Consider the following 24,526-nt stretch of genomic DNA (forward strand, 5'->3'; position numbering starts at 1 on the left):
TTCTGTTCTCATCCTGAAGCAAAGTTCTTAACCTAAAGCAGTATTTCTGGGTTAGCGGAGTCTGTAACCTGAAGCGTATGTAACCCGAGGTACCACTGTATTTTTAAATGGTCATTTGGGATGTATAACATAAAGCTGTTCAGCCAATTGCATTGAGAGCAGCGTGACTTCAAATTTTTGATCCAACTAATTTTATAACATAATCCTATGCATTCTCCTGCTGTGTTCCATTAGGCTTACTCCCCCTTAAAAATTTTGTAACCCACTCTGTGAGCCTTTTTGGTTAAATGAGAGGGTATAGTGCTGTAAATAAACAACAGAGAAAATGTCCATTGGATAGCAGTCTTGTTCAATTAACTGTCTGGTTTTAAAGCTGCAGTGCACAGTTAACCATGAAGTAAGTCCCACTGAACACAGTAAGACTTACTCCTGAGCCCAAATGCACATGGTGTTAGCATTTCACTCCTCCATTGCTGGATGTGTGATTGCTATATCACATGTCTGTGTTTACTTTCCAGGCTTGGAAAGCGTGAGAATGGAAGCTAGTCTTATCTCTTCCGTTTTGTACTGTACTTTTGTATTTCTTTGCTCCCTCTCTCGGAGAAGATGTGAGAGGACGCCATGGTTGCTTTGTCCTGTATATATTGCTTAATAAATCACTTAGAATGCTACTCACTCTCCACGATTGTTTCTGCTATACTCTGCTGATAGAGTGTGCACATGTCTTTAGATATGCGCACTGGGACTGATTTGTGAACGTCCCAGGCTGCGCTTCATCAGGAAGATGCCCGGAGAGGTCTGTCTCATTCTGGGGGCTGCATGTGCCCCCCAGGCATGTTCCAACACATGGGCGTGCTAGTAATTGATTAATTAATTGCACAATCTCCATTCATATGTACTCAAATGAAGCAACAGTTTTGAAGAAAACCATTTACAATCTTTAGAAGATATGTCTGTGTAATAACAGATTTATTCATTTATTTTTAGAAAAAAGCTGTGGCTTGATTAAACAGGGCACCATTGCAGTTGAATAAAAGGGTTTTAATCATTTAACTCAATCAATGGATACACTAAAGAGCAAAATAGCAACCCTTATTCTAATCACTGCTTTTTATCTCTGCTTTACAGAACCATCCACTGCTGTTACCACCACCAAGATCTCAACTACCACGGAGACCACAACCACATCAACAACACCAACAACTCCTACTTCCACCCCAACTACAACTACACCAACACCACCAACCACCACCACCACTGAACCAACTACAACAACCACAACTACCACTACTACTCCCACTCCGAGTACAACTACAACAACACCGACACCACCAACCACCACTACTACTCCTACTCCGAGTACAACTACGACACCGACACCACCAACCACCACCACCAGCACTGAAACCCCTACAGTAACAACCACAACTACCACTACTACTCCCACTCCGAGTACAACAACAACAACACCGACACCACCAACCACCACTACTACTCCCACTCCGAGTACAACTACAACAACACCGACACCACCAACCACCACCACCACTGAACCAACTACAACAACCACAACTACCACTACTACTCCCACTCCGAGTACAACTACAACAACACCGACACCACCAACCACCACCACCAGCACTGAAACCCCTACAGTAACAACCACAACTACCACTACTACTCCCACTCCGAGTACAACTACAACAACACCGACACCACCAACCACCACTACTACTCCCACTCCGAGTACAACTACAACTACACCGACACCACCAACCACCACCACCACTGAACCAACTACAACAACCACAACTACCACTACTACTCCCACTCCGAGTACTACTACAACAACAACACCGACACCACCAACCACCACTACTACTCCCACTCCGAGTACAACTACAACAACACCGACACCACCAACCACCACCACCAGCACTGAAACCCCTACAGTAACAACCACAACTACCACAACTACTCCCACTCCGAGTACAACTACAACAACACCGACACCACCAACCACCACTACTACTCCCACTCCGAGTACAACTACAACAACACCGGCACCACCAACCACCACCACCACTGAACCAACTACAACAACCACAACTACCACTACTACTCCCACTCCGAGTACTACTACAACAACAACACCACCACCAACCACCACCACCAGCACTGAAACCCCTACAGTAACAACCACAACTACCACTACTACTCCCACTCCGAGTACAACTACAACAACACCGACACCACCAACCACCACTACTACTCCCACTCCGAGTACAACTACAACAACACCGACACCACCAACCACCACTACTACTCCTACTCCGAGTACAACTACAACTACACCGACACCACCAACCACCACCACCACTGAACCAACTACAACAACCACAACTACCACTACTACTCCCACTCCGAGTACAACAACAACAACACCGACACCACCAACCACCACTACTACTCCTACTCCGAGTACAACTACAACTACACCGACACCACCAACCACCACCACCACTGAACCAACTACAACAACCACAACTACCACTACTACTCCCACTCCGAGTACAACTACAACAACACCGACACCACCAACCACCACCACCAGCACTGAAACCCCGACAGTAACAACCACAACTACCACTACTACTCCCACTCCGAGTACAACTACAACAACACCGACACCACCAACCACCACTACTACTCCCACTCCGAGTACAACTACAACTACACCGACACCACCAACCACCACCACCACTGAACCAACTACAACAACCACAACTACCACTACTACTCCCACTCCGAGTACTACTACAACAACAACACCACCACCAACCACAACCACCAGCACTGAAACCCCGACAGTAACAACCACAACTACCACTACTACTCCCACTCCGAGTACAACTACAACAACACCGACACCCCCCACAACAACCACATCACCAACTACTGGCCCAACAACCCCCACAACATCTTCAACTACACATACAACCCACTGCACCTGTTTAATGGATGGAAACACATTTTTTGAAGGTAAATATCTTAGGTTTGATCCAATAAGTTACACTGATACAAATGAAAAGTCCCTTTTAATGTTAAATTTCTGTTTATTATTATTTCTATGTTATTTTGGTCCCGAAGATGACAAAAATGTTGCTGTTGTTGTTGCTTGTTTCCTTTCAGAAATGTTATAGAATAAGATAGGAAACAGTTATTTTAAAAACTAATGTTTAATTAAGATGATCAAGAAATCTGTTCTACACCTCCAAACTCCAGAGAAAGTATTAGATATCTGTTATATCACCCTGCATTGCTAAGGCATTCCCAAGAATATCTAACACAAAGGAGACAATGTGTGAAATAACAGGTATTTTAAAGGCAAACTGTGGTTCAAAGTGAATGAGGTATCAGTACAAACGGGAAATACATCTGATAAAGCCAGCTGTATAAGTAAGGCTTACACCCATAGTGCTGGTTCCTAATATTGACAGATAGCAAGGAGATGAATGTTAGTAGGCCACTGTAGTCCATGTTCTGGTAACTTCCAGATTGCATTGTTGCAGTGCACTGTATGTGGGCATACACTATATTGAAGATAACTTGAAGATAACTTGGAAACTTCAGATAGCTTGGAAACTTCAGTTGGTTCAATATGCACTGTTTAGATTACTGGCCGGGGTTCCATTTAGCTCACATACAAACTTTGCATGGGTTATCAATTCATTTCCAGGCCCAATTTGTGTTTAAAGGCCTAAATGACTCAGCCCCTGAATATCTGAAAGACCACCTCTTTCCCCACAGACCCTCTCAGGTGTGGGGGCCCTCTTGGTAGTTCTGCCGGTCAGTGCTGATCAGTTCTGACAATGAGCCTAGCTCACAAAGAAGCAAACAGGGGCTCATTTTAAGCCACCAATTGCTCCGTTGCAGCCTGTACCTTCCCTGCCCTTAGGTCAAATATGGCATCTGTTGTGGAGCAGGTGAGTGTAGTTTGTAGGGAACACCCTCAAGGATTAACTATGGGATCTGTGCTTAGGCTCAAGGGTTAGAGGTTCTCCACTGTTGGTTTGTATAATAAGGTGTTGGTTTTGAAGATGGTTCCAGCACTGACGGGGGGGGGGGGAACTCTGGTAGGATAAGTTATGCATATGCTTTGAATTATAGAACAAGAAAACAGTTATTATGTGGTCCTCCAAGACCCCCAGCAATTTCCAACTGATCTCTAGGGGGAAAGCGTGAGGATCTCTGAGTTAATGCATTGCTTAATGCTACAATTTCAAAACATCAGATGTGGAGATCAGAAAACTTTCCAGTTTAAATTTAAAGTGTGTGTGTGTGTGTGTGTGCGCGCGCACGCGCATGTGTGTGTGTGTGTGCGCGCACACACACACACAAAATATATCAGCAGTCATGGGTGAGGTGGGAAAGCTTGAAAATATAAGAAAACAAATGCAATAGCAACACTGTTTTGCCTTTATTTGGGGGAAGTGTTATCTTTTAAACCAGTCTTTTGTTGAAAGCTGTGGGACAAAAAAATCCCTTTGGGGTTCAATAGGAAAGATCAAAGCAGATTCCCAATTAGTCAGACATTTAATTCATCAATGCATCACCAGACAGGGTCCAAAGGAGACTTTGAGACCATATCCATTAACAAACTTCCTATTTAGCAAAAACTATGTCACTGTGGCTGTTTATTCTTTAGCCAATCACTTTCTGCCACCTTCTCTCACCCCTAGTACCCAACCCTCTCTTCATATCTTAAAAACACTAATTCAGCCCAAGATTTTTGGTGGTTTTTTTCCTGTGTGCCAAGGCCTCCTTGCATCTTATCTGTTAGTTGTTTTTCACTCTAAGTGGTTCTTACTAGTTTTGTGGCCAGGTTGTAACCTTGAGTACATGAAGCTGGAATTCTTGATAATGGATTTGCAGAATTTCTACCTGGTAATGGATTTGGTAGAATTTCAGTGAAGACCCAGTGAAATTCATCACCATTCCAGTGAATTTGGGCACAGAGAGCAGTCTAGTCTATGTTTGGCTTAGAGGTTTCACCTTGGCAAAGAGGAAGCTTTTTTGTTTTGTTTTGTTTTTATGCTGCTCACATTTTTACATGGTGTTCCTCTATTGTATTTTCATTGATTGGAATAATAATAATAATAATAATAATAATAATAATAATGTTGTTCCTGGCTGCGTTGAATGGCTCCATTTAGAGAGCAAAGTGTGGCTTATACATTTTATTGTCAATAAAATAAAGAAATCATGGAATCTGCTGAGTAACCAGATTTTCAGCAGGAATGTAGCCCTGGAATTCAATTTTTCAATTCAGAAATTCAATTTTACAGTTGCCTTCATCATCCCTCATCTGAAGCAATTTGAGAAGGTATAACTGAACAGAAAGCAGCCCAGCCATTGTTTCTATGCTTTGGTTCAGTTATTTATGTTAACCTCTATTTCTCAAAATCTAGGTGATATAATAGAAGTGGGCACGCACAGAGGCGTGTGCTATCAGGCCAACTGCTCCTGGGGATGTGAAGTAGTTTACAAGTATTGGGATTGTCTCACCACTACACCACTGCCAACGACGACTACAACCACAACAGAGCCAACCACAACTACAACTACAACCACAACCACAACAGAGCCAACAACGACTACAACAGAGCCAACCACAACCACAACAGCACCAACCACAACTACAACCACAACCACAACAGAGCCAACAACGACTACAACAGAGCCAACCACAACCACAACAGCACCAACCACAACTACAACCACAACAGAGCCAACCACAACAACTATATCTATAAAAACAGAAACTCCTGCTAGTACAACTCCAAGTCGTAATTCACAGAAATCCACACCCACACCCACACCCGGACCAACACCCACACCCGCACCATGTCCATTCGAGAACGGGACTATTCTAGTAAGTATTCTTTAATGCATTGTAAATTAATACAGGAACATCTTCTTGAATTATTTTGAGTAGTTTTCTTGATCATCCCTTTTCAAAACTCAAACTGCTCTCTTAACATTTTCAAATGAAAAAAGTTGCTGAAAGTGTTACTGAAAGGGAAGCTACCATCAGTATGTGTTCAATGAGTTTCCTATTCGGAAGTTAATTTCATATATTTCCTTTCTCTTGAAAAGGGTGAGTTGCCACTGTTGCTTGCTGTTGTCCAAACTATAAATTTAAAGAGAGATAATACCAATGTTAGTTATCTGTTCATATGAAAGAAAAAAGACAAATTAATTTATGATGAGTGTTGAGTTATAAAGAAAATAAATGTGGATTTTATCCACATTTGGTAGGCCAGTCATGCAATATGTTGGAAAAGTAAAGCAATATCACTACATATAGTCTTCATTTGGACCTGTCAGGCTAGAGCAGAACATTGGCAACTGGCTTTTACACATACAGGTTAGAAGGTTTACCTTGGCTGTTTCTTGCATCTTGTGATCTGGTGCTAACCTCAGAGAAAGCAATTTGATTTGGTCCTATTTGGGGTCTTACCCCAAATCATATGCAAAGCCCTAGTGTTGAATATTGTACTTTTATTTTTTTACACTTTTACATTTAAAACACAAATAGAGCCACGAGCGTGCACAAATATGTTCAGTGTGCACTTAAAACCATACAAGACACCACTGAATATAATCTTCAGTCCAGCAGTTGAATTACTTGAATGAAACTGCAAGGGCATACGTTGACTAGGAAACGGTTGGTTACTCTTCTGATCCCTTAATATATACAGTATATTTGGATATGCATATTCTTCTATTTAAACTGTCATTTATTTTCTCACTTGTCTTCTCAAATACAGCCTGGAGAATCTATGTGGATTTGTGACTGTGTCCAGGCCTTTTGCATTTCAAACGAGGAGTGGATTTTAAAACCCATAAAGTGTGAACCACCACCTGAGCCCACATGTTCCAATGGGCTTGCTCCTGTCCGTGTGATGGATGAGAATAACTGCTGCTGGCACTGGGAATGTGACTGTGAGTTTGTATTGAAAACCTGTTAGGTGTTCTCTGAGTGGAACCATATGCACAGGGGGAAAGGTGTAGTTTAGGGCTGCCATATTTCAAATTTGTTGAGCTTTTTCAAGGAAAAACTTCAATAATTTTTGAGTTTTGGAGCTTTCTTAGACATTTTTGGCACAATTTAGCCCCTGTTGTCAGTTTTCCAGGACATTTGCCTGATTACTGAAAATAATCCAAGACGCCATTTTCGGAGGAGAATTCCAGGACATGTCCTGGAAATTCAGCATGTATGGCAGTATAAGTGCATCATATAGCTGTTTGTTTCCCCTTTGAATACCTGTAGAGCTGCAATTAGATATTTTGTGTCTTTCGTATGTTTGAACATAGAGTGAGGGAGTTTCTACTCATGGCTCACCCTCTGAACCCTTTTGGGTGCAAGGATTGAAAGGAGCCTGCAAACATATGCAAGAAATGCTCTTCCCTTATCACACACAGTAACAAAATAATCAATGTGAGGCATGGCTTCCAGGTCTAAAAAGACAGTTTCCAGAAAAGCTTGAAGATTTGTATCTTATTTTTAGAATTTCACTTTTAAGTAGGTCCTGCACAAGGGGTTTGCGCTGTCACCCACCCCCATTCTCCTCAATGTGCCACCCTGCTCCCATCCTCCTCTTTGTGGCAGTAGCAGTGCCAGTGGTGTTAAAGAAAAAGTATGTTTTGTGTTACAGTAAGTGAGGGTGAGGTGCAAGAGGAGGAGGAGGAATGGGGGTTGGTAGAGGAGAAGGGGGGAGTGGCACCTGGAAGCCATGCCCCTAATGTCAAAAATATATGTTTTGCTAATGAGCACATAATGCCTGATAATACAAATGGAGATCTAAAACAAATTGCTTCTTTGCCATCCTGTGTTTTGATGTTATTGTATCCTTCACAAGAAGAAGATTCTAGTTTCTTGAGCCATTAGTGCTGCTAGCGGGGCTCTTACTCAATGTCACAGTTTCTGTGACAAACTCCATCTAGATTTTCTCAGTGCAAGAGCCATTAGGCTCTCTTCCCCCTTCCTGAAACAAAATGTTATTCATATTCCTCTGTGTTCTGCCAAACAAAAACAAACCAATCAATTTTATTGTCTCACTAAAGGCTACTGCACTGGCTGGGGAGACCCACATTATAAGACCTTCGATGGCCTCTACTACAGTTACCAAGGCAACTGTACCTACACCCTGGTGGAAGAGATTGTAAAAACCATCGACAACTTTGGAGTGTACATTGATAACTATCACTGTGACCCAAGGGAACCGGTGTCCTGTCCACGTACTCTCATTATAAAGCATGAGACTCAGGATATACGCATACACACTCTCTCATCTGTTCCTATCAAAATAGAGGTATGAGTCAAATGCCTTTTATGATTTAAAGCTATACCCTGTTAACTAGATAATTAATAACAGATTTGAAAATTAGTTTGTACTGTATCTACCTTGACTCATTTTTCATGACATTGTGTAAAGTTTAAACTATAAACTGTTAACATGCTACTTTGGGTTGAGTTAACGCTTTGCCAACAATAAGTGATTGGGCTTCTTAACACAGCCTAGGATCCAGTTGTGCCTATTTGTCAGCAAAATGGCCTATCCATCAGGAGGGGAGTTTTGAAGAGGCCACGGGGAGGACAGAATAATAGAATCATAGTTGGAAGGGACCCAGGGGAAGGAAATGTCCTATTGTGCAAGCGAAGTCCACCCACACAATGTTAGATTTCATCCAACATATAGATAGATGATAGGTAGACAGACAGACAGATATAGATTTATATGCTTAAAAGCCAACCAGCAAATTGACTAAAACAATTCCTTGTTCCTTTTCTCTGGTATGCCATAGTCCTGCATTTAAAAATGCTGTTTGAAAAGATACAATTTTTTATTCTAACTATTTTACATCCTTTCCCACCCTTTGGATATTAGGTACTCGTAAATGGGAATGTTGTGAATTTACCTTACACAAAATATGGTGTGAAAATTCATCAGTTAGGTATGAATTACATGGTGGTAATTCCTGAATTGAAGATAAATATAACCTTCAACGGCATATCTTTCACTATTCGGATGCCCTATGAACTATTTGGCAACAACACCCAGGGCCAGTGTGGTAAGGATTATTTTGTTTTTTTCTTCTAAAATGATACACTGAAAAGCAAATAATAAGAACAATATCAGAAATATAAAGGTGAACCATTATGGGAATACATTAACAAAACTAATTTAAACAGTAATAGTAATATATTGTGTGCAAGCAGCTTTTTACTATTCATGAAAATTGTTTTCAAAAACACACACCTAATGATACTTAGAAAGTTATGTGCAATAAGTTCTGTGAATTCATCTTCAGACCTTGTATTATTAGTATTGATAAAAATAATAATTAGTAACATAATGGAAACCAAATGATGTACAGCTGCCTGAACTCCTCTGCTTTATGTCAATTTTAGGTACATGCACCAATAATACAGCAGACGACTGTCGGCTGCGCAATGGAGAACTTGCAGAAAACTGTGTACAAATGGCAGATGACTGGTTTATTACTGATGACTCCAAACCCCATTGCCCCCGACTGCCCCCGATTCAGGAACCAACAACCCGCCCGCCCTGCGAACCATCTCCGCTCTGTAAACTTTTACTTGAGGGGTAAATGTGCTCTTACCAATTTTCACTTTGGGATTTGTATGTTTAGTTTGGTGTTTGGTCTTCATTGCTTAAAAGTTTGGCTTCTTTCTTTCTTTCTTTCTTTCTTTCTTTCTTTCTTTCTTTCTTACACTTGCCTGCTCTTCAGAGTGATTTTGTTTTAGAAATTCATCCTATTTCTGCATGGATTTTTCTGGGGTAATGGAGTCACCCAAAACTAATGGTTGTTTTCCTGTTTTTAATCCAGTTGCACAAGTACAACTTTTGGATTCTGATATGCTTCTTTTTTTATAAAAAAAATATTTTGAGCACTTTTATTCTTTTTTAATTCTTTTTTTGTGCTGAAAGTACTTTACAGTGTTTTATCTGTGTTTCCCACAAATGCACCCCTGCATCCCCTTCATTACACTGAAGCTCCCTGCCCTCTCTAATCATAGTGTTGACAAATGACAATTTGCATTCTATTTGCCCATAGAGAATGTACCCCTGGTCTATTATATATTTCTTACAGATCATCTGATTCATTATGCTCTACATTGGCCAAAGATATCCTCTGATAGGGTACTTCTGGGGGTTCATCAAGCCCCTGGGGTTTGGTTGGCCTTCACTCAGGGCTGAGCCTTTAGTGTGGCAGGTCCTGCACTGTGGAAGTCCCTACCAGCAGAGGTTTCGCAGGAGCCATCCCTCCCTTATTTCAGACATCTTTTTTAAAAAATGGCCTTTGCAAGATAAATTTTCTCTTTCTACCCAGCCAGTATTGATTGATTTTTCTAATTTTTTTTCCCTATGGACACTGTTGTCGGTTTTATTTTTATATTTTATATAGCACCTTGTTATACTTTTATGATGTTGATTATAAATGAATACATAAGTAAAAGTGTGTGTGTGTGTGTAAAGATGCATTTGTAGAATGAACAGGTTCCTTGATGAGATAAGCATGGATCATCAGTACCTAATACTGTTTTTATTCTTCTTGCATCTAGTGAATTCAAGAAGTGTCATGATGCTGTTGATTATGAAAACTACTATGCAGCCTGCGTGTTTGATAACTGCAGGATTCCCGACCGTGGCATGGAATGTGCAAGTCTTCAGATCTATGCATTTACCTGTGCTGACCAAGGTGTCTGCATTGATTGGAGAGGGCTTACCAATGGCACATGTAGTAAGTGCATATTTCTTAAATTCATCTGGAACTATTTGGGACAACTGTAGAGCTGAGATGGGGAACCTGTCGCTCTCCAGATTTTGTTAGACTATTAATGCTCATTAGCCCCAGCCAGCACAGGCACTGATCAGGATTATGGATGTTATAGTATAACAGCATCTGCAGAGCCACAAGTCCCCCATCCCTGTTGTAGAGTTACTGGGTATGCCTTCACAAAAGCCCACTAGCATTCTCCCATGAGTGTCTTAGCTCAAGAACCATACTGTAGGTGAAGTGAAGGGATGATGTATAGGGTTTTGTCCATCTCATTCCCCTGTGTGGACTGTACAGCCCATGGTTCTCCATAGCTTCTGTAGGGCATGAATTCACATGAATGCATCCAAACATTTGCACACATGCATTCTGTTATTTAAGTTATTTTTTAGATCTAGTCGCAGATACAGTTTTCCAAAAGCTTACTGAAATCCTTTTATGAACCCTGCAAATAGTTGGATATCTCAGATTCCAATAGAAAATGCAACTCTGAAAATATATTTTTCTTTTTGATGTTTTTGTTTAAAAACAGTTATCCAACAGTTTAAAAGTGCTACCACTTACACAGAGATTTTATTTCATTGAGCTTAAGATGCCCCGGGCAAAAGCAAGTAGGAAGCTAGCACCCAACGAGTAGCTGGTGAATGAGCGGGAAGGATGGAGATAGGCCACCATAGGTTATTCTCCACCCTCTCTCTTCTTTTTGTTGCCAGTTCATGATGGCACCTTATGGTGGGCTGTGCCAGGATGGACAACTATGTTTTCTCCGCATGCAAGTAGCCTATGTTACTTAGGTTATTGAGTGTGCCCAGATAGGGAAGGCACCATTAGATACTATCACTGACCAATAAGAGAGAAGAAGGTACAGAGATGAGAAAGTCTACACCAATCAGTTTATCTCACCTTCTGTGTTCCTCACTCAGTGGTTTCCTGCTTTGTTTGTTGGGAGAGCCCATATTCTGCCTTTGTTTTTTGTTCTTGGTTTAGAAATGCATACAGTTAAAATAGGCTGTTATCTTTCAGGAAAAAATCATCATGGTTAATATTGCTGATCCTTCTGCTTCATTAATTTTTCCCTTTTAAAAAAAAATTCTAGGCGTCAGCTGCCCATCTAACAGAGTTTACAAAGCATGTGGTCCTGCTCAAGAGGAGACTTGCAAATCAGGGTAATTACTTTCCCACCAGCCCAATCTCAGTACCGTCTGTCTGCATGAACTGATGTGATGAGGTCTTTGGTACTGTCACTTAGTATAATATATGTGTATTGTATATAATGAAGTAGAGTTCCTATCCTTGGTTTCGTAGTCCACAACACCTTAAAATCCCCCAAACATCACTGTCTGGCCTAGAAATTCCACACTCATAGTGCATGCCAATCAGTGTACAGCTCACACATACACTTGGCAAGGGTAGTACAGGGAGCACCCAAGCCATATATGCCATACATGTGATGTAGGTGCTGCAATATGCATACAATTCTACAACCTTACTCCCAATTTGTTTGATATTTCACTCTCCATTTCAGTAGGAAGCTCACATGAATCAGGCCTGTTCAAATACTATCTCACTGTATGAGAATACAGTCTGCATTTGGATGTGGGCAAACACTAACCAGTTCTTCACGACACATTCACTCAGCATTTGGTGACTCTCAGGTCAATGTGCAAAGGACCTCTCTTGGAATGCATTGTGTTCATATACCCATTAACCATGGTCTTTTGTTGCTCTGGATTATTTCATGCATAAGAGATGGTGCAAGGCATGCAACTCTGTCCTTGCCTGAGTTAATCTGCAGTAACTCCACAAACTTTACTGGCTGGATTATGTATGATTTTTTGTTACCTGAAAGACAGTGGAATTCTCTGCCTACTTCCCCTGAGCCCACCCTGTCATCCTTGCACAGACCCCTATAAATATATGTTGTTTCCATCACGCAACACAAATAAATATATGACATCCACATGTGGTCTCTAGAATACAGTGCAATATTGACACAATAATCCAGAACATCCCCAAAATCAGAAAAGTTATTTTCTTCACTCGTACATCAGAAAGTTGTGGCTTCAGCTATATACCTGTATATCTACAGATAAAGGGATATAGATAGATATGTCATAGATTTATCATTTGAAATGTCATTGGCTTAAACTATAAATTTCTGTTATGCTGTATGAGAAGAATCCTGACTTTTTGAACTGTTTATCTATTGTAGCTTAATAGGAGTCAACCAAACCCAACAAATTGAAGGCTGCTTCTGCCCTGAAGGGACAACACTTTATGATGCTGGTGTGGATGTTTGTGTGAAAACCTGTGGTGAGTTTTCATTCTGATTCTTCTTTCCCCCAGGAATTTACGCTACAATTCTATAACTCCTGGAAGGGTATTGCATGGGCCATAGGATTTTGTGCATCTCCTTCTCTGTGGGTTGAGAGTAAAATCCATGGGTGGAGAAGGAGGTCTGAGCCTCCTCACTGCAGCTGTAGAAACCTCTACAGATGTCCCTCTTTTGCTGATTGGCATAGGAGGGGGAAACAGGCATGTTATGGGTGTGATGGGGGCGGATCCAAAACTCTCCCCTTTCCCCTGTATGCTGGGAAAGAAAGGTACACAATCCGTATAGCTGGTGCATTTCATTTCCCTCCAGATTCCCCACCCCACCCCCATGCCCTTGCCACTTCTTCTGCCCTGGCTGGCACAAAAGGAAACAGGCCTCAGGATTTGGCACTTCTTTGTCCACATATTCCTCCTTCCCACCACCATTGTGTTGGCCTCTGTCCCTCTTTCCTTCCCTCCCTCCTCTGATGTCCTATTGTGTCTCTGCCTCTCAGAGGCTTCTGCGGCTGGCTGCCCAGAGGACTCCCAAGGGGAAGGGAGAGTAGAGGAGGCTGAGGGAACACTCCACAAGGGAGGATATTAGAAAAAGCATAAGAGGCTGCCAGCTCTGTAGGCAAGGGATGACGTAACTGGGCTCCTGAGCCCCATAGGGGTGCCGCAGAAAGAATGTAGTTGGTCAAGGGAGACATGGACTCAAAAAGGTTGAAAACCTCTGGCCTAATGAACTTATTAGTAATGGATGTTTTCTTTATTCTGCTTACAGGATGTGTTGGGCCAGATAATATACCAAGGAAGGTAAGATGCAAGTCTGTTTGTTTTGTGCTCCTTTTTTTGCTGAATTGTAAGTATTCAGTTGTAAGTTTGCTTTACTTTGGGGAAAGGAAGTGCAAAATCACAACAACTTTGTTTTCTATTGCGCTTTCAACTATTTGGAGATAATCTCATCAAGGGATCCATCATGATAAACAGTTTTTGGAATGTAGCAGAATTAGGACTGAAATAAAATGACTTACTAAAATTAGCTCCCTTCTGCTATCTCCCACAATATATATGAGTTATTTAGTTATTTAAAAAGTTCATAGCCTGCCCAGCCTTGGTAACAATACTAGAATGGATTGTAGCAAAAAACACACAAAAACAAAGCAAAGCAGAATAACCATAAATAAAACAGTTTGATTTTCACTTGATGTTATATGACATCAGACAATTTAACCTTCAAGCCACAGATGCAAGGGAAGGTTTTTCCTCTGCACCCATGACTTGAAGTGCAAAGAAATGATCTTTATTTGCAGCCACAGCTTATAACAGGTGCTCCTTGATTTTGGTTCCCTTTTCTGTTGCTGAACAAAAAAAGGTGCCAAATTTAAAAAGCGCCTATTTCAAGCCAGGACTTGTAAGGAAGATCCTTTATTTGTACCTCAAGCCATGGCTGAAAAGAAAGAAATGGGAGTGCTCTTAGAGTTACCCCAATTCTTCTTTTTGACTTTGGTGCTACAGCTATGATGTCAAGTGATGAACAGGTGGGTGTGTTTATACCCCAATGGCCTCATGGTGGGTCTAATTAGGTGCACAGACTGAAGGTTCCCCACTGCTTCTGTCAGGAGAAGGCATTCACCCAGAAGGTGCTGCCCAGAAGAAGTTAAAGCAGACATTCCAAAAACCTCATGGACAGAGTTTTTTTATTACAGTTTGTACCCTGTAGGCATTCACAAACTTAATGTGTTTTACCTTTCCTGAATGATAGTTTGGAGAGGAGTTTGAGTTTGACTGCAAGAAGTGCAGTTGCCTGGAAGGAGGCAGCGGTATTACCTGTGAGCCCCTCAAATGTCCATCAGATGATGATGTCAGCTGTGAAGGAGACGGATTCTACACGATCACTGAAGTCAATCCTGATAACAAATGCTGCTCTAAAACCACTTGTGGTAAGTCCATCTTAGGAGCCCTTGGCAATTCTTGAGAGCCCTTTGCAATTTACCTGCTTTGGAGCAACCAATGGTCAATGGTAGAGCAAATACATAAGGTGAAGGTTCCGTCACTGCAAGGATTCCTCCTTGTGCACCAGAGTGTTCACCCCCTTTCTGTCCCTTGTGTGCCCCCTAAATTTGCTCTGGAGCTTCTCCAAGGTTTTTGGAACAGCTTTGGGGATGATATGGGACATGCACAGGGAGAGGAGAAAGGGGAAATCCCCTAGTGCTAATCATTGCCTTAGCACAAAAGGTTTAATACAGCCCATGGTGTGCATAGGGCTATAGGTTCACTTCCCAGTGCTAGCAATTTTCAGACAGCAGAGGTACAGCAGACTAGAAAGTCCCTGTAAGTTCATTGGTCTGTTTCGGTGATTAGTTCTTATTATGCTATTTTGTTTTTTGAGGGGGGGGGGAGCCAACAAGCATTTTCCAGCAGTAGCAGTTGCTGGTGTGGGCAGGGCAGGGCAGCATTGCTCACCTGGCTTTGCAATGCCTCGTGGTTACTGCTCCTTACAAGGGGGAGAAGGGGCAAAGCAGCAGAGAGCTCAGTACAATTGAAGGCACAGCAATAGGAGTGGTGGATTGGCCCCACCTGCCAGAGAATTAAGAACTGAATAAATGCTTTCAATTACAGTTTCCTCAACTATGGGAGAACTCCTGTTGCACAATGCATGATTACTTCACTGTTCAATATTCATTTGCAAGATGCCTGGTTAATTCACTGTTCAGTACTCCTGGTTGAACCCAGTTTAAGGAATTTCCCCATGTTTCTGCAATATCATTTTGCCCTTTCTTCTTTACAGTATGCAATGCCACTGACTGCACAACAGAGCCTCCTAAATGTCAGCCAGGGTATGAGTTAGTTTCTGAAGTTCCTGAAGGCCACTGCTGTCCTGATCACCAATGTAGTAAGTCTGTTTTAACAAATTATGAAAGGATAAGCATGACACATTGCATTCTGGTCCTAAGCGTGCTTAGAAGTGAATCTGGCTGTTGTCAGTGGAATTTGCTTCCCAGTTGTATCCTTAGCTTACAGTCTAATGAAGCAGTAGCCAACCTGGTGCCCTCCAGAGGTCACGGGACCACAGCTCCTACCATCCCTGACCACTGGCTGTGCTGGCTTGGGGCTGATGGGAGTTGTAGTCCAACAACATCTGGAGAGCCACATGCTTGCCATCCCTGCTGGTGAAGGAAGCATGGTGGGGAGCTATATAACACTGAGTACATTTAAAAAATATATCCAGTGGTTTAATATAGAATATTTTAAATATTGCCTCTTTTATTTTTTGTAGAGCCCAAAAACGTTTGTGTGGCTAACGGTAATGAATACACGGTAAGATTTCCTTTTCTTCCTTACTCTGCTAACAGAAGTTTCATGAAGTGATTTGTCTATTTGTCCATTTTTGGAGCCCAGTTGCACATCCAATTTTCTAAAGAAAGGACATCATTCCAAAACACTTAATAACATATTTCTATATACATCTACTCAAGAAAGAGTAAGTCAGACTTGAGTTCAACAGGGTTTGCTCACAGGAAAATATGGCTGCCTTAGGCTGCAGTTACAAGGAACTAGCCCCATTGAACAGAGTGGGACTTTCTTCTGAGTAGACAGTAGCATAGGATTATACAGTCGTACTTTGGATCCTGAACGCCTTGTGACTCGAACGTTTTGGCTCCCGAATGCCACAAACCTGGAAGTGGGTGTTCCGGTTTGCGAATGTTCTTTGGAACCCGAACGCCCGACGTGGCTTCCGCAGCTTCCGATTGAGTGCAGGAAGCTGCAGCTAATCAGGAGCCGCGCCTTGGTTATTGAACATTTCCGGAAGTCGAACGGACTTCCAGAACGGATTCTGTTTGGCAACCAAGGTGCGACTGTACTGTGAAATGATCAGTAGCAGTGTATGAAGTGGAACAGCAGAAGTAGCCTCCCACTGGCAGCACTGCTGTTCACAGAACAGGGCAAGATGAGGGGCTGGTGAGATTGAAGTGGGACTCTGGGTTGGAAGCAGTGGTGCTTCACATCCTCATGTACCTGTGGAACACGGATGTCGCCAAACCCAGAGCTCCCCCGGACTTGCCACTTTCTCTCACTGCCCCATCTGCATCCGGGAGAATGAAGTGCCTCCACCACTGGGAGGTCAGTGCTGCTGATCCACACCCACCCGCACCCCCTGCACTTTGCTGGTAACGATCAAATGAACAAGTGTGAATTGAGCAAGGATAGATATTCAAGAGGGAATTAGCAAGAGATGGAAACAAATTAAAATGAGGCTTGAAAATCTAAAGCGACTACTACCACTGGACCATTCTCATATTATTCCATTATTAGTATTTTTTGTAGTCATTTTGTACTAAAGTAATATAAACAGGCCTGTTTCATGCTTTGCTTTGCTTTGCTTTGCTTTGCTTTGCTTATAGTTTATCTCTTGCTCCCCTATTCCAGCCTGGCTCTCAGATCTTAGGAGATAAGTGCCAGAAATGTGTCTGCACAGAGGAAAAAGACAACAGTACTTCGCTGAATTTGATCAGTTGCAGCTACATCCCATGCCCAACGACGTGTGACCAAGTAAGCACCATCCACTTTAAGAACAAAACCGAAAACCAGTTGCTTAGATTATTATTACCTAGATCTAGTTCAGTCTGGTTTCAGACCTGGGCTTGGGACTGAATCAGTCTTGGTTGCCCTGATAGGAAAGAGATGGGGAAGTGCAGCCCTGCTGCTCTTGCTTGAACTCTCAGCAGCTTCTGATACCATTGACCATGTTATCCTGCTGGATCAGGTCTGTGGGGGCACTGTTTTACAGTGGTTCCATTCTTACTTGCAGGGTTGCATCTAGAAAGTGGCACAGGGAGACTGCTCCTTGGGCCCATGACAGTCCCACAGAGCACTCTTTGGCCCCCAGTGCTATTTAACATCTATATGAAACCATTAGAAGTAGTCATTGGGAGTTTTGTGGCAAGGTGTCATCTGGATGCTGAGGATACCCAGCTCTAGTTCTCCATTATATTTTATTCAGGAGAGGCTGTGAAAGACCGGGACCAAGTACCTGGATGCAGTGGTAGACTGGATGAGGGTCAGCCTGGGAAGACAGAGGTTTTGTGGGTGGGGTGGTTCTCAGATCCAGGTGATAGACCAGTTGCCTGTCCTGGATGGGCTTACACTCTCTCTGAAGAAGCAGATACATAGTTTAGGGGTATTCCTTGAACCTTCATTGTCACTCGGGAGGCCTGTATGGCTAGGAGTGCCTTTTATCAAGCTTCTGCTGGTATGCAACTGGATAGGTATAACTTACCCACTGTAGTCCATGTGTTGGTAAATCCCAAGATTGAATTATTGTAACACACTCTATGCGAGGCTGCCCTTGCGTCTATTGTATGTTTTAAATTTTAAGTTATATATATTATATGCTTCATTGTTGTAAGCCACCTTGAGACTACATGATGAAAAGCAGCATATACATTTTAAAATAAATAAATATAAATATAAAGGTTTATGGAACAATGGTGTCCTTAAGTGATCAGGATGACTCAGGCCTCCTTTATACAACTTCTTTGTACATACCTGTTGAAGTTGGTATGAGTTAACATGTTCAGGGATAGGCTTCCCACCCATACCCTTTTGTGTGAGGCAAGGGTTAAGATCTACCTCTGACAGAGGGCTTCGTATTTCTTTTGTATTCTTTTACTTTTTCCTCTCTTTCTCACCCCCACTTTAAAGTTATTTCCCTTTATTCATTTTCATTTAGATTCATCTGTTTCTTTTGCTTTCTATGCTGAAAAGTTTCAATAAAAATAACATATCAAAAAAGTGGTAGCCCTTCCCAGGTATTAGCCCTCCATCACATGAGGTGAGGGGGGGGGAGAGCAGAGGTGTGCCCTCTCTGGCCCCAACCCCTCACTCACATCACCATCACCGCTCCCACATTCTTCCATGTGCTGAAGCTGAATTTCTAGAGCAGGGAGCCTTTTCGTGGTTTGAAACCTTGATCTTCCATTATTCATCTCAAAGTGGTTATATACGCCAGCACATGTAGGATCCATAGCAGTTGTCATTATCTGAACTGGCCCATAAACATTGTCATTTTGTAGATCTATAGGCTGGATTTTACATATCTGTAGGTGGGGCATTGGATTTTTTTGTAGGGGTAGGATAGGATGGAGTATGCAAGAGTGGTATAGTTGGCTGGATGACTAAGAAGCCTGAGCAGGAGCACCGCACATGGCAAAGCTTTGTTGCAGATCCCATATCATAATTGTGCATCTCTTTCTCCCTAGGGACATACTCTTATTCATCAGGACGGTGAATGTTGTGGAGTGTGTGTGCAGACAAGCTGTGTTATACGAACACCTCAGAATGATGTTTTCATCTTAAGAGTAAGTGTTTTGTGTTTTAAAGAGTCCTCAAATAGTAATGATTTTCTTGTAATTCTGAACTTCTGATGCAGGAGAAAAAGCAACTAGCATTCAGAGAAAGAGACTGGCTGCAAACGTCGAAATTTATAAATAAATCCCACATACCCTTATGGCACCCAAGTATCTGTGTGAGATCCTAGTGATGTGCATTAGTTTTAAAAACAAATGAAAAAAGAATCAAATGCATTTCCATTTATTTTATATTTGTTTTGTGGGTACATTCATTTTTATTTTGAAATTATCATTTTTCAAATTTGACGTGTCCAATCAGCATGAACAACGGCAGGTGCCTTTGAGAGAGCAGTATGCTGCCTGCAAATGTTAGTGGCTGTGTGGCAGCAAAGTTATAGGAAGGCAAAAACAAAAGGAGATCACCACCCAAAGTTGCAGGGAGTTAATTGCTACCTCTTTCTTAACTGCCTCTGCAATGGATATCCTTTGTCCAAACTGAAATTTGGCAAAGCAACCACCCCAAGAAGGTAGTTAAAATTCTGCAAATTTCATGCCATTTGGATGGAAAGCATCAGGCTACAGGCAGCAAAAGTTCAGGCATGTCTTCACCGAGAGCGACAGTAAAATAAAAACAAATAAAATTAAAATCCGAAAAATATTGGCTTTTGAAAATGATGGGAGTCCATGGAACTGGCAAGATTAACAGCAAATAATAGAGATCCAAATGACAAAAATTTGCTTAAGATTTGGAGACTTCTTATTGAGTATTTAAAGAACTACTATAGTGAGAGGAAAACACGAGCAGGAGTTGAAATATGAGCAACAGTGTGAATTATTAGGACCAATAGGTCAAAATGGATGTATTGAATAGTATAGGCGAATTATGCAGCATGGAAGCTGAGGACAGGAAGTCAATGGATAACGTAACTTATGGTTTATGTTAAAATTGTAAAGTTTTTTTGTGAAAAATTAATAAATGGACAAGTGAAGCAAAAGCAGTTAAAAGCAGATAAAATGAAACAAATATGGTTTTAGTAGTTAAAACAAAAACATTTCCCTGCATTTACACTTTTAAATTTCTCTCTCTTTCCCTTAGCTCCCTATTCTCCTTATTTCAGTTATCTGATGCTGACAGTTTACAAAAGCTTCCTTGCTTAGTTACCAGGGAGTGATAATGGTTTGCTGCAGGTGACCAAATGAGTGCCTATTTAGTTGCAGCTCCATCCTTAATCACTCCCTCACATACTTATTTTCTGTTCCTTCATTCCCACAAAACTGGCCTCAGTCCTGACTGGGACTATTCTTGGGTGAAGAGTCTTATTTTTCTACTGCAAGCTCCCTCCAACCCCAATATTTTAACCTTCCTTATGGGCCCTTCTACCATATTGGCTGCTCTGCTATTCATAAGAAAATACACATTTAGAAAACAGGAAGATGTTTTGCCAGTATTTAATTTGTTTCCTTATCTTGAATAGCCTGGTGAGCAACGGAGTGCTCCACACGACAACTGCACTATTTACAGCTGTGTGAACATACATAGGCAGCTGGTCTCCTCCACATCTTCAATAAGCTGCCCAGCATTTAACGAGGAAACATGTCAGCCTGTGAGTAAATACTGAATATACACATTCCATCTTGTGAAAACTCCTTTAATTTGATTAGCCCACCCTATGAGCAAGAGCTGTTACAGTTGGATTTTGTGTTGAATTCTTGGCTTATCTGTCATTTTAAAGTGATGGCTGTGAAAGAAAGAAAAGATCCTGCATGGTTGGTAGTGTCATATAAATGCAGTAAGGTAAAGGTAAAGGGACCCCTGACAGTTAAGTCCAGTCGTGGACGACTCTGGGGTTGCGTGCTCATCTCGCTCTGTAGGCCGAGGGAGCCGGCGTTTGTCCACAGACAGCTTCTGGGTCATGTGGCCAGCATAACTAAGCTGCTTCTGGCAAACCAGAGCAGCGCACGGAAACACCATTTACCTATTTATCTACTTGCACTTGGACGTACTTTCGAACTGCTAGGTTGGCAGGAGCTGGGACCGAACAATGGGAGCTCACCCTGCCGCGGGGATTCGACCCACCGACCTTCCGATCGGCAAGCCCTAGGCTTAGTGGTTTAGTCCACAGAGCCACCTACTCACTGCATTAACCATGTTCTACTCCCCGTGAATTGGATCCAGACCAAGTTAGCTGCACTTAGCTCTCATGGAAATCAAAGTCATGTAGGTGTAGGTGTAGGTGTAGCTACATTCTTCGTCTGAATCTGATGTAGTGTAAAGAAAATATATGGTGTATCTTCAGTTATATGCATAAATTGCTTTCTTAATAATTTTTTTTAGTCAACAGTTCCTACTGTTAAGGATTAAAGGTTAAAAAAAGTTTAAAGGGAACAAAAAGAAACTATTCAACACACATAGACTTCTAAACCAAAGGTCTCACCCCACTGGTTCCTGAACCTTACTTCATTGTCAGGTTGGGAGTTTTGCGCTGTTCTAGTTGGATATGCAATTCAATAATACATTTTTCTTCCTAGGACACCATTGCCTATTTGCCCAGTGGCTGCTGTAAAACTTGTAAGTATCATAAATTATATATCTATGCCATCTCTCTATGTGATAAATAAATAAGCACAGTGTTTATCATACTCTGAGTACAGCCATGAGTCATCTCTGAGTATGACTTAGTTGAGTATCACCCAAACAAAAAATAAAATGGGCCATTTTGCTTTGATTTGCAAACTATATTCAAAAGAAGTGGGTTTGCATATTTTTACTGTAACTGCACTCTTAATATCTTGCTTTGGTTTAGATGCTCAGCTTTATATCTGGGCTCTCCTGAAATATGGTACTTTTGTCCTACAGGCGATTCCAACCTTAAAACTAGCACATAGTGAGGGGATGCTTAGTACATCCTTCCCTAGCCTCCTCTCCCACGTGGCTAGGAGCCATTCAGGCTGCACTCCTGCAAGCCTGCACTTTCCTGGGAGTAAACCCCATTCAAATCAATGGGGCTTACTTCTGAGTAAACATATAGAGGATTTTTGTGTCAGCTGTGTTACCAAAATGCATTTAGGGCTAAATATTGGCTGAACTTTTACATTTCTTGAATAGCTACATACTATGGCATGCAAGTAATTTGGTGCTACTCATGACTCAGTCCAAATGAGCAAAAAAGCTTGACGTTCCTGAAAACATTTGAATAAAGGTTTTTAAAAACATTTTATCCTGCAGGCAAGCCCAAAGATAACCCAGTACCAGTGCTACCTTGCTCTCTCTCTGAAATGAAGGACTATATCGTTCATGATGGTTGCCGTTCAGCAGACATGGTCACTGTGGCCCAGTGTGAAGGACATTGTGGAACTTCCTCAATGTATGTAAAGCCAAATTGCAATAAGATCCTGCAATGCATTTATACCCATTTGTTTAATTATTCAAATTTAGTAATGTAATCAAATTTACTAATGTGATTTTTTGCAAGTAATTTCTCCTAACATAATGCATTTCTGTATGTTTTCATTAATATGCACACAAAAAATCAGATCAATTCGTATTTTGAAGAGTAGCTATATTTTGGTTCACATGTTGTTCCACAAAGTGTGAATTTGACAGATTTGGCTTTAAAATGCACACTGAATCAAATTTCTCCTCCATCTGTAATTGGTAAATATGTATAGGACTGCAACCCCAATCTTTTAGCTGCTATGCTACACCAATTTCAAAACTTATTTTCTACTGTGAGAGCCAATTTGACTTCAATACTTCATACCCTCCAACATTTATCCAATGAAAATAGGGGCATCCTAGGGAAAAGTGGGACATTCTGGGATCAAATAAGAAACCAGCATGGCTTCTCTAAATCAGGGACGTCCCTGGAAAATAGGGACACTTGGAGGGTCTGGTACTTTGGTCTCTTGATCCTCCATCTTAAAAAAACAAAACCCAGAACAACCAACTAGCTATGGTGGCATAATTAGAGACAGCACATTATTTAAAGTGCATCATCCTTGATTCAATATTATGTGGAAATACCGGAATCCTGTCATTTAGCAAATGAATTGAGCAAACACGAGTTTCTCCTAATATCACCCTCCACTAAAATTGCTCATAATTTCAATCTGTGGCACAGAGTAACTCTTTTTCACCTTCTTGTGCTACAAAAACAGATACTCTTCTGAAGCCAACTCCATGGAACACAAGTGCACTTGCTGCAGGGAGTCAAAAGTATCCGAAAAGGAAATAACACTGGTGTGCCCTGACGGGAAGAACAAGAAACACAAATACCTTCAGGTGGACTCTTGTGAGTGCCTCAACACCGACTGCAACAGTTCACACTCCTCAAACGAGTCCCGGAAGAGCACAGAAGAAAATAGCAGGCAAGACTCCCAGGAAGATGAACAGGAAGATGAACTGAATGCTGTGGCTCGTGTCAGGAGGGCCATTAGTTCGGTGAAGAGAAGGATGGGAATATAATGAGCTAATCAACAGGTTACAAGTGAAAAGAAAAGTTATACAGGGACAACCCATGGTTTCATTTTTCACAAATAATTCTGCGCTTGCCCTTACTTTCCACGGGCCTCTTAAATCTGTGCCCTCTTTGACTGTTTCCCCTTATGATCGCTTTATTTATTTGTGTTAAACAAAAAAAAAAAGTGCAAGTCATTTTTCCCTGAGTGTAACGAAGTTTTATGTTTTGGAATTCTGAATCGTTTTCTTTTCTTCTTTAAATAATTAAAAGCACATTTAAAAACTGAAGTCTCCGCATCCAGTTTTGTTGGTAAACACCTGTACTCTTGGATTTCCTAAGCCTGTGTGAGCAGGAGCTTTGCTTTAGGAGTTCCAAGAGAAAATGGCAAAATCTATACATTTTCTAAAACAACAAATGGCCTGTCCACACACCACTTGTGCTCCATGGGTTTAGTTCCCTGGTATTTTTGTTCTTTTCAATGTCCCTGGGTGGCTTCATTGAACCTTTAAGGAGTTCAGTAGCAGCTATATG

General features: G+C 41.6%; 1 protein-coding gene across 1 annotated transcript in view; it reads left to right on the forward strand.

Annotated features, from left to right (window-relative positions):
• The window catches only part of MUC2 (mucin 2, oligomeric mucus/gel-forming), a 61,631-nt gene extending 37,354 nt beyond the window's left edge, over positions 1–24,277 (forward strand). Inside the window, exons 34-52 of the mRNA XM_083586916.1 lie at positions 1,129–3,042; positions 5,472–5,935; positions 6,834–7,008; positions 8,131–8,378; positions 8,955–9,138; positions 9,479–9,674; positions 10,655–10,833; positions 11,966–12,035; positions 13,082–13,182; positions 13,967–13,998; positions 14,948–15,125; positions 15,974–16,078; positions 16,463–16,503; positions 17,614–17,736; positions 19,446–19,544; positions 21,011–21,139; positions 22,065–22,104; positions 22,762–22,900; positions 23,694–24,277. Coding sequence (XP_083443042.1) covers positions 1,129–3,042; positions 5,472–5,935; positions 6,834–7,008; positions 8,131–8,378; positions 8,955–9,138; positions 9,479–9,674; positions 10,655–10,833; positions 11,966–12,035; positions 13,082–13,182; positions 13,967–13,998; positions 14,948–15,125; positions 15,974–16,078; positions 16,463–16,503; positions 17,614–17,736; positions 19,446–19,544; positions 21,011–21,139; positions 22,065–22,104; positions 22,762–22,900; positions 23,694–24,000 — 4,724 coding nt within the window. The 3' untranslated portion in view covers positions 24,001–24,277. The remainder of the gene's footprint in view (positions 1–1,128; positions 3,043–5,471; positions 5,936–6,833; positions 7,009–8,130; positions 8,379–8,954; positions 9,139–9,478; positions 9,675–10,654; positions 10,834–11,965; positions 12,036–13,081; positions 13,183–13,966; positions 13,999–14,947; positions 15,126–15,973; positions 16,079–16,462; positions 16,504–17,613; positions 17,737–19,445; positions 19,545–21,010; positions 21,140–22,064; positions 22,105–22,761; positions 22,901–23,693) is intronic.
• The last annotated feature ends 249 nt before the right edge of the window (positions 24,278–24,526 follow it).

Source organism: Podarcis filfolensis, assembly GCF_964270895.1.
Source record: "Podarcis filfolensis genome assembly, chromosome: 1".
Taxonomy (NCBI): domain Eukaryota; kingdom Metazoa; phylum Chordata; class Lepidosauria; order Squamata; family Lacertidae; genus Podarcis; species Podarcis filfolensis.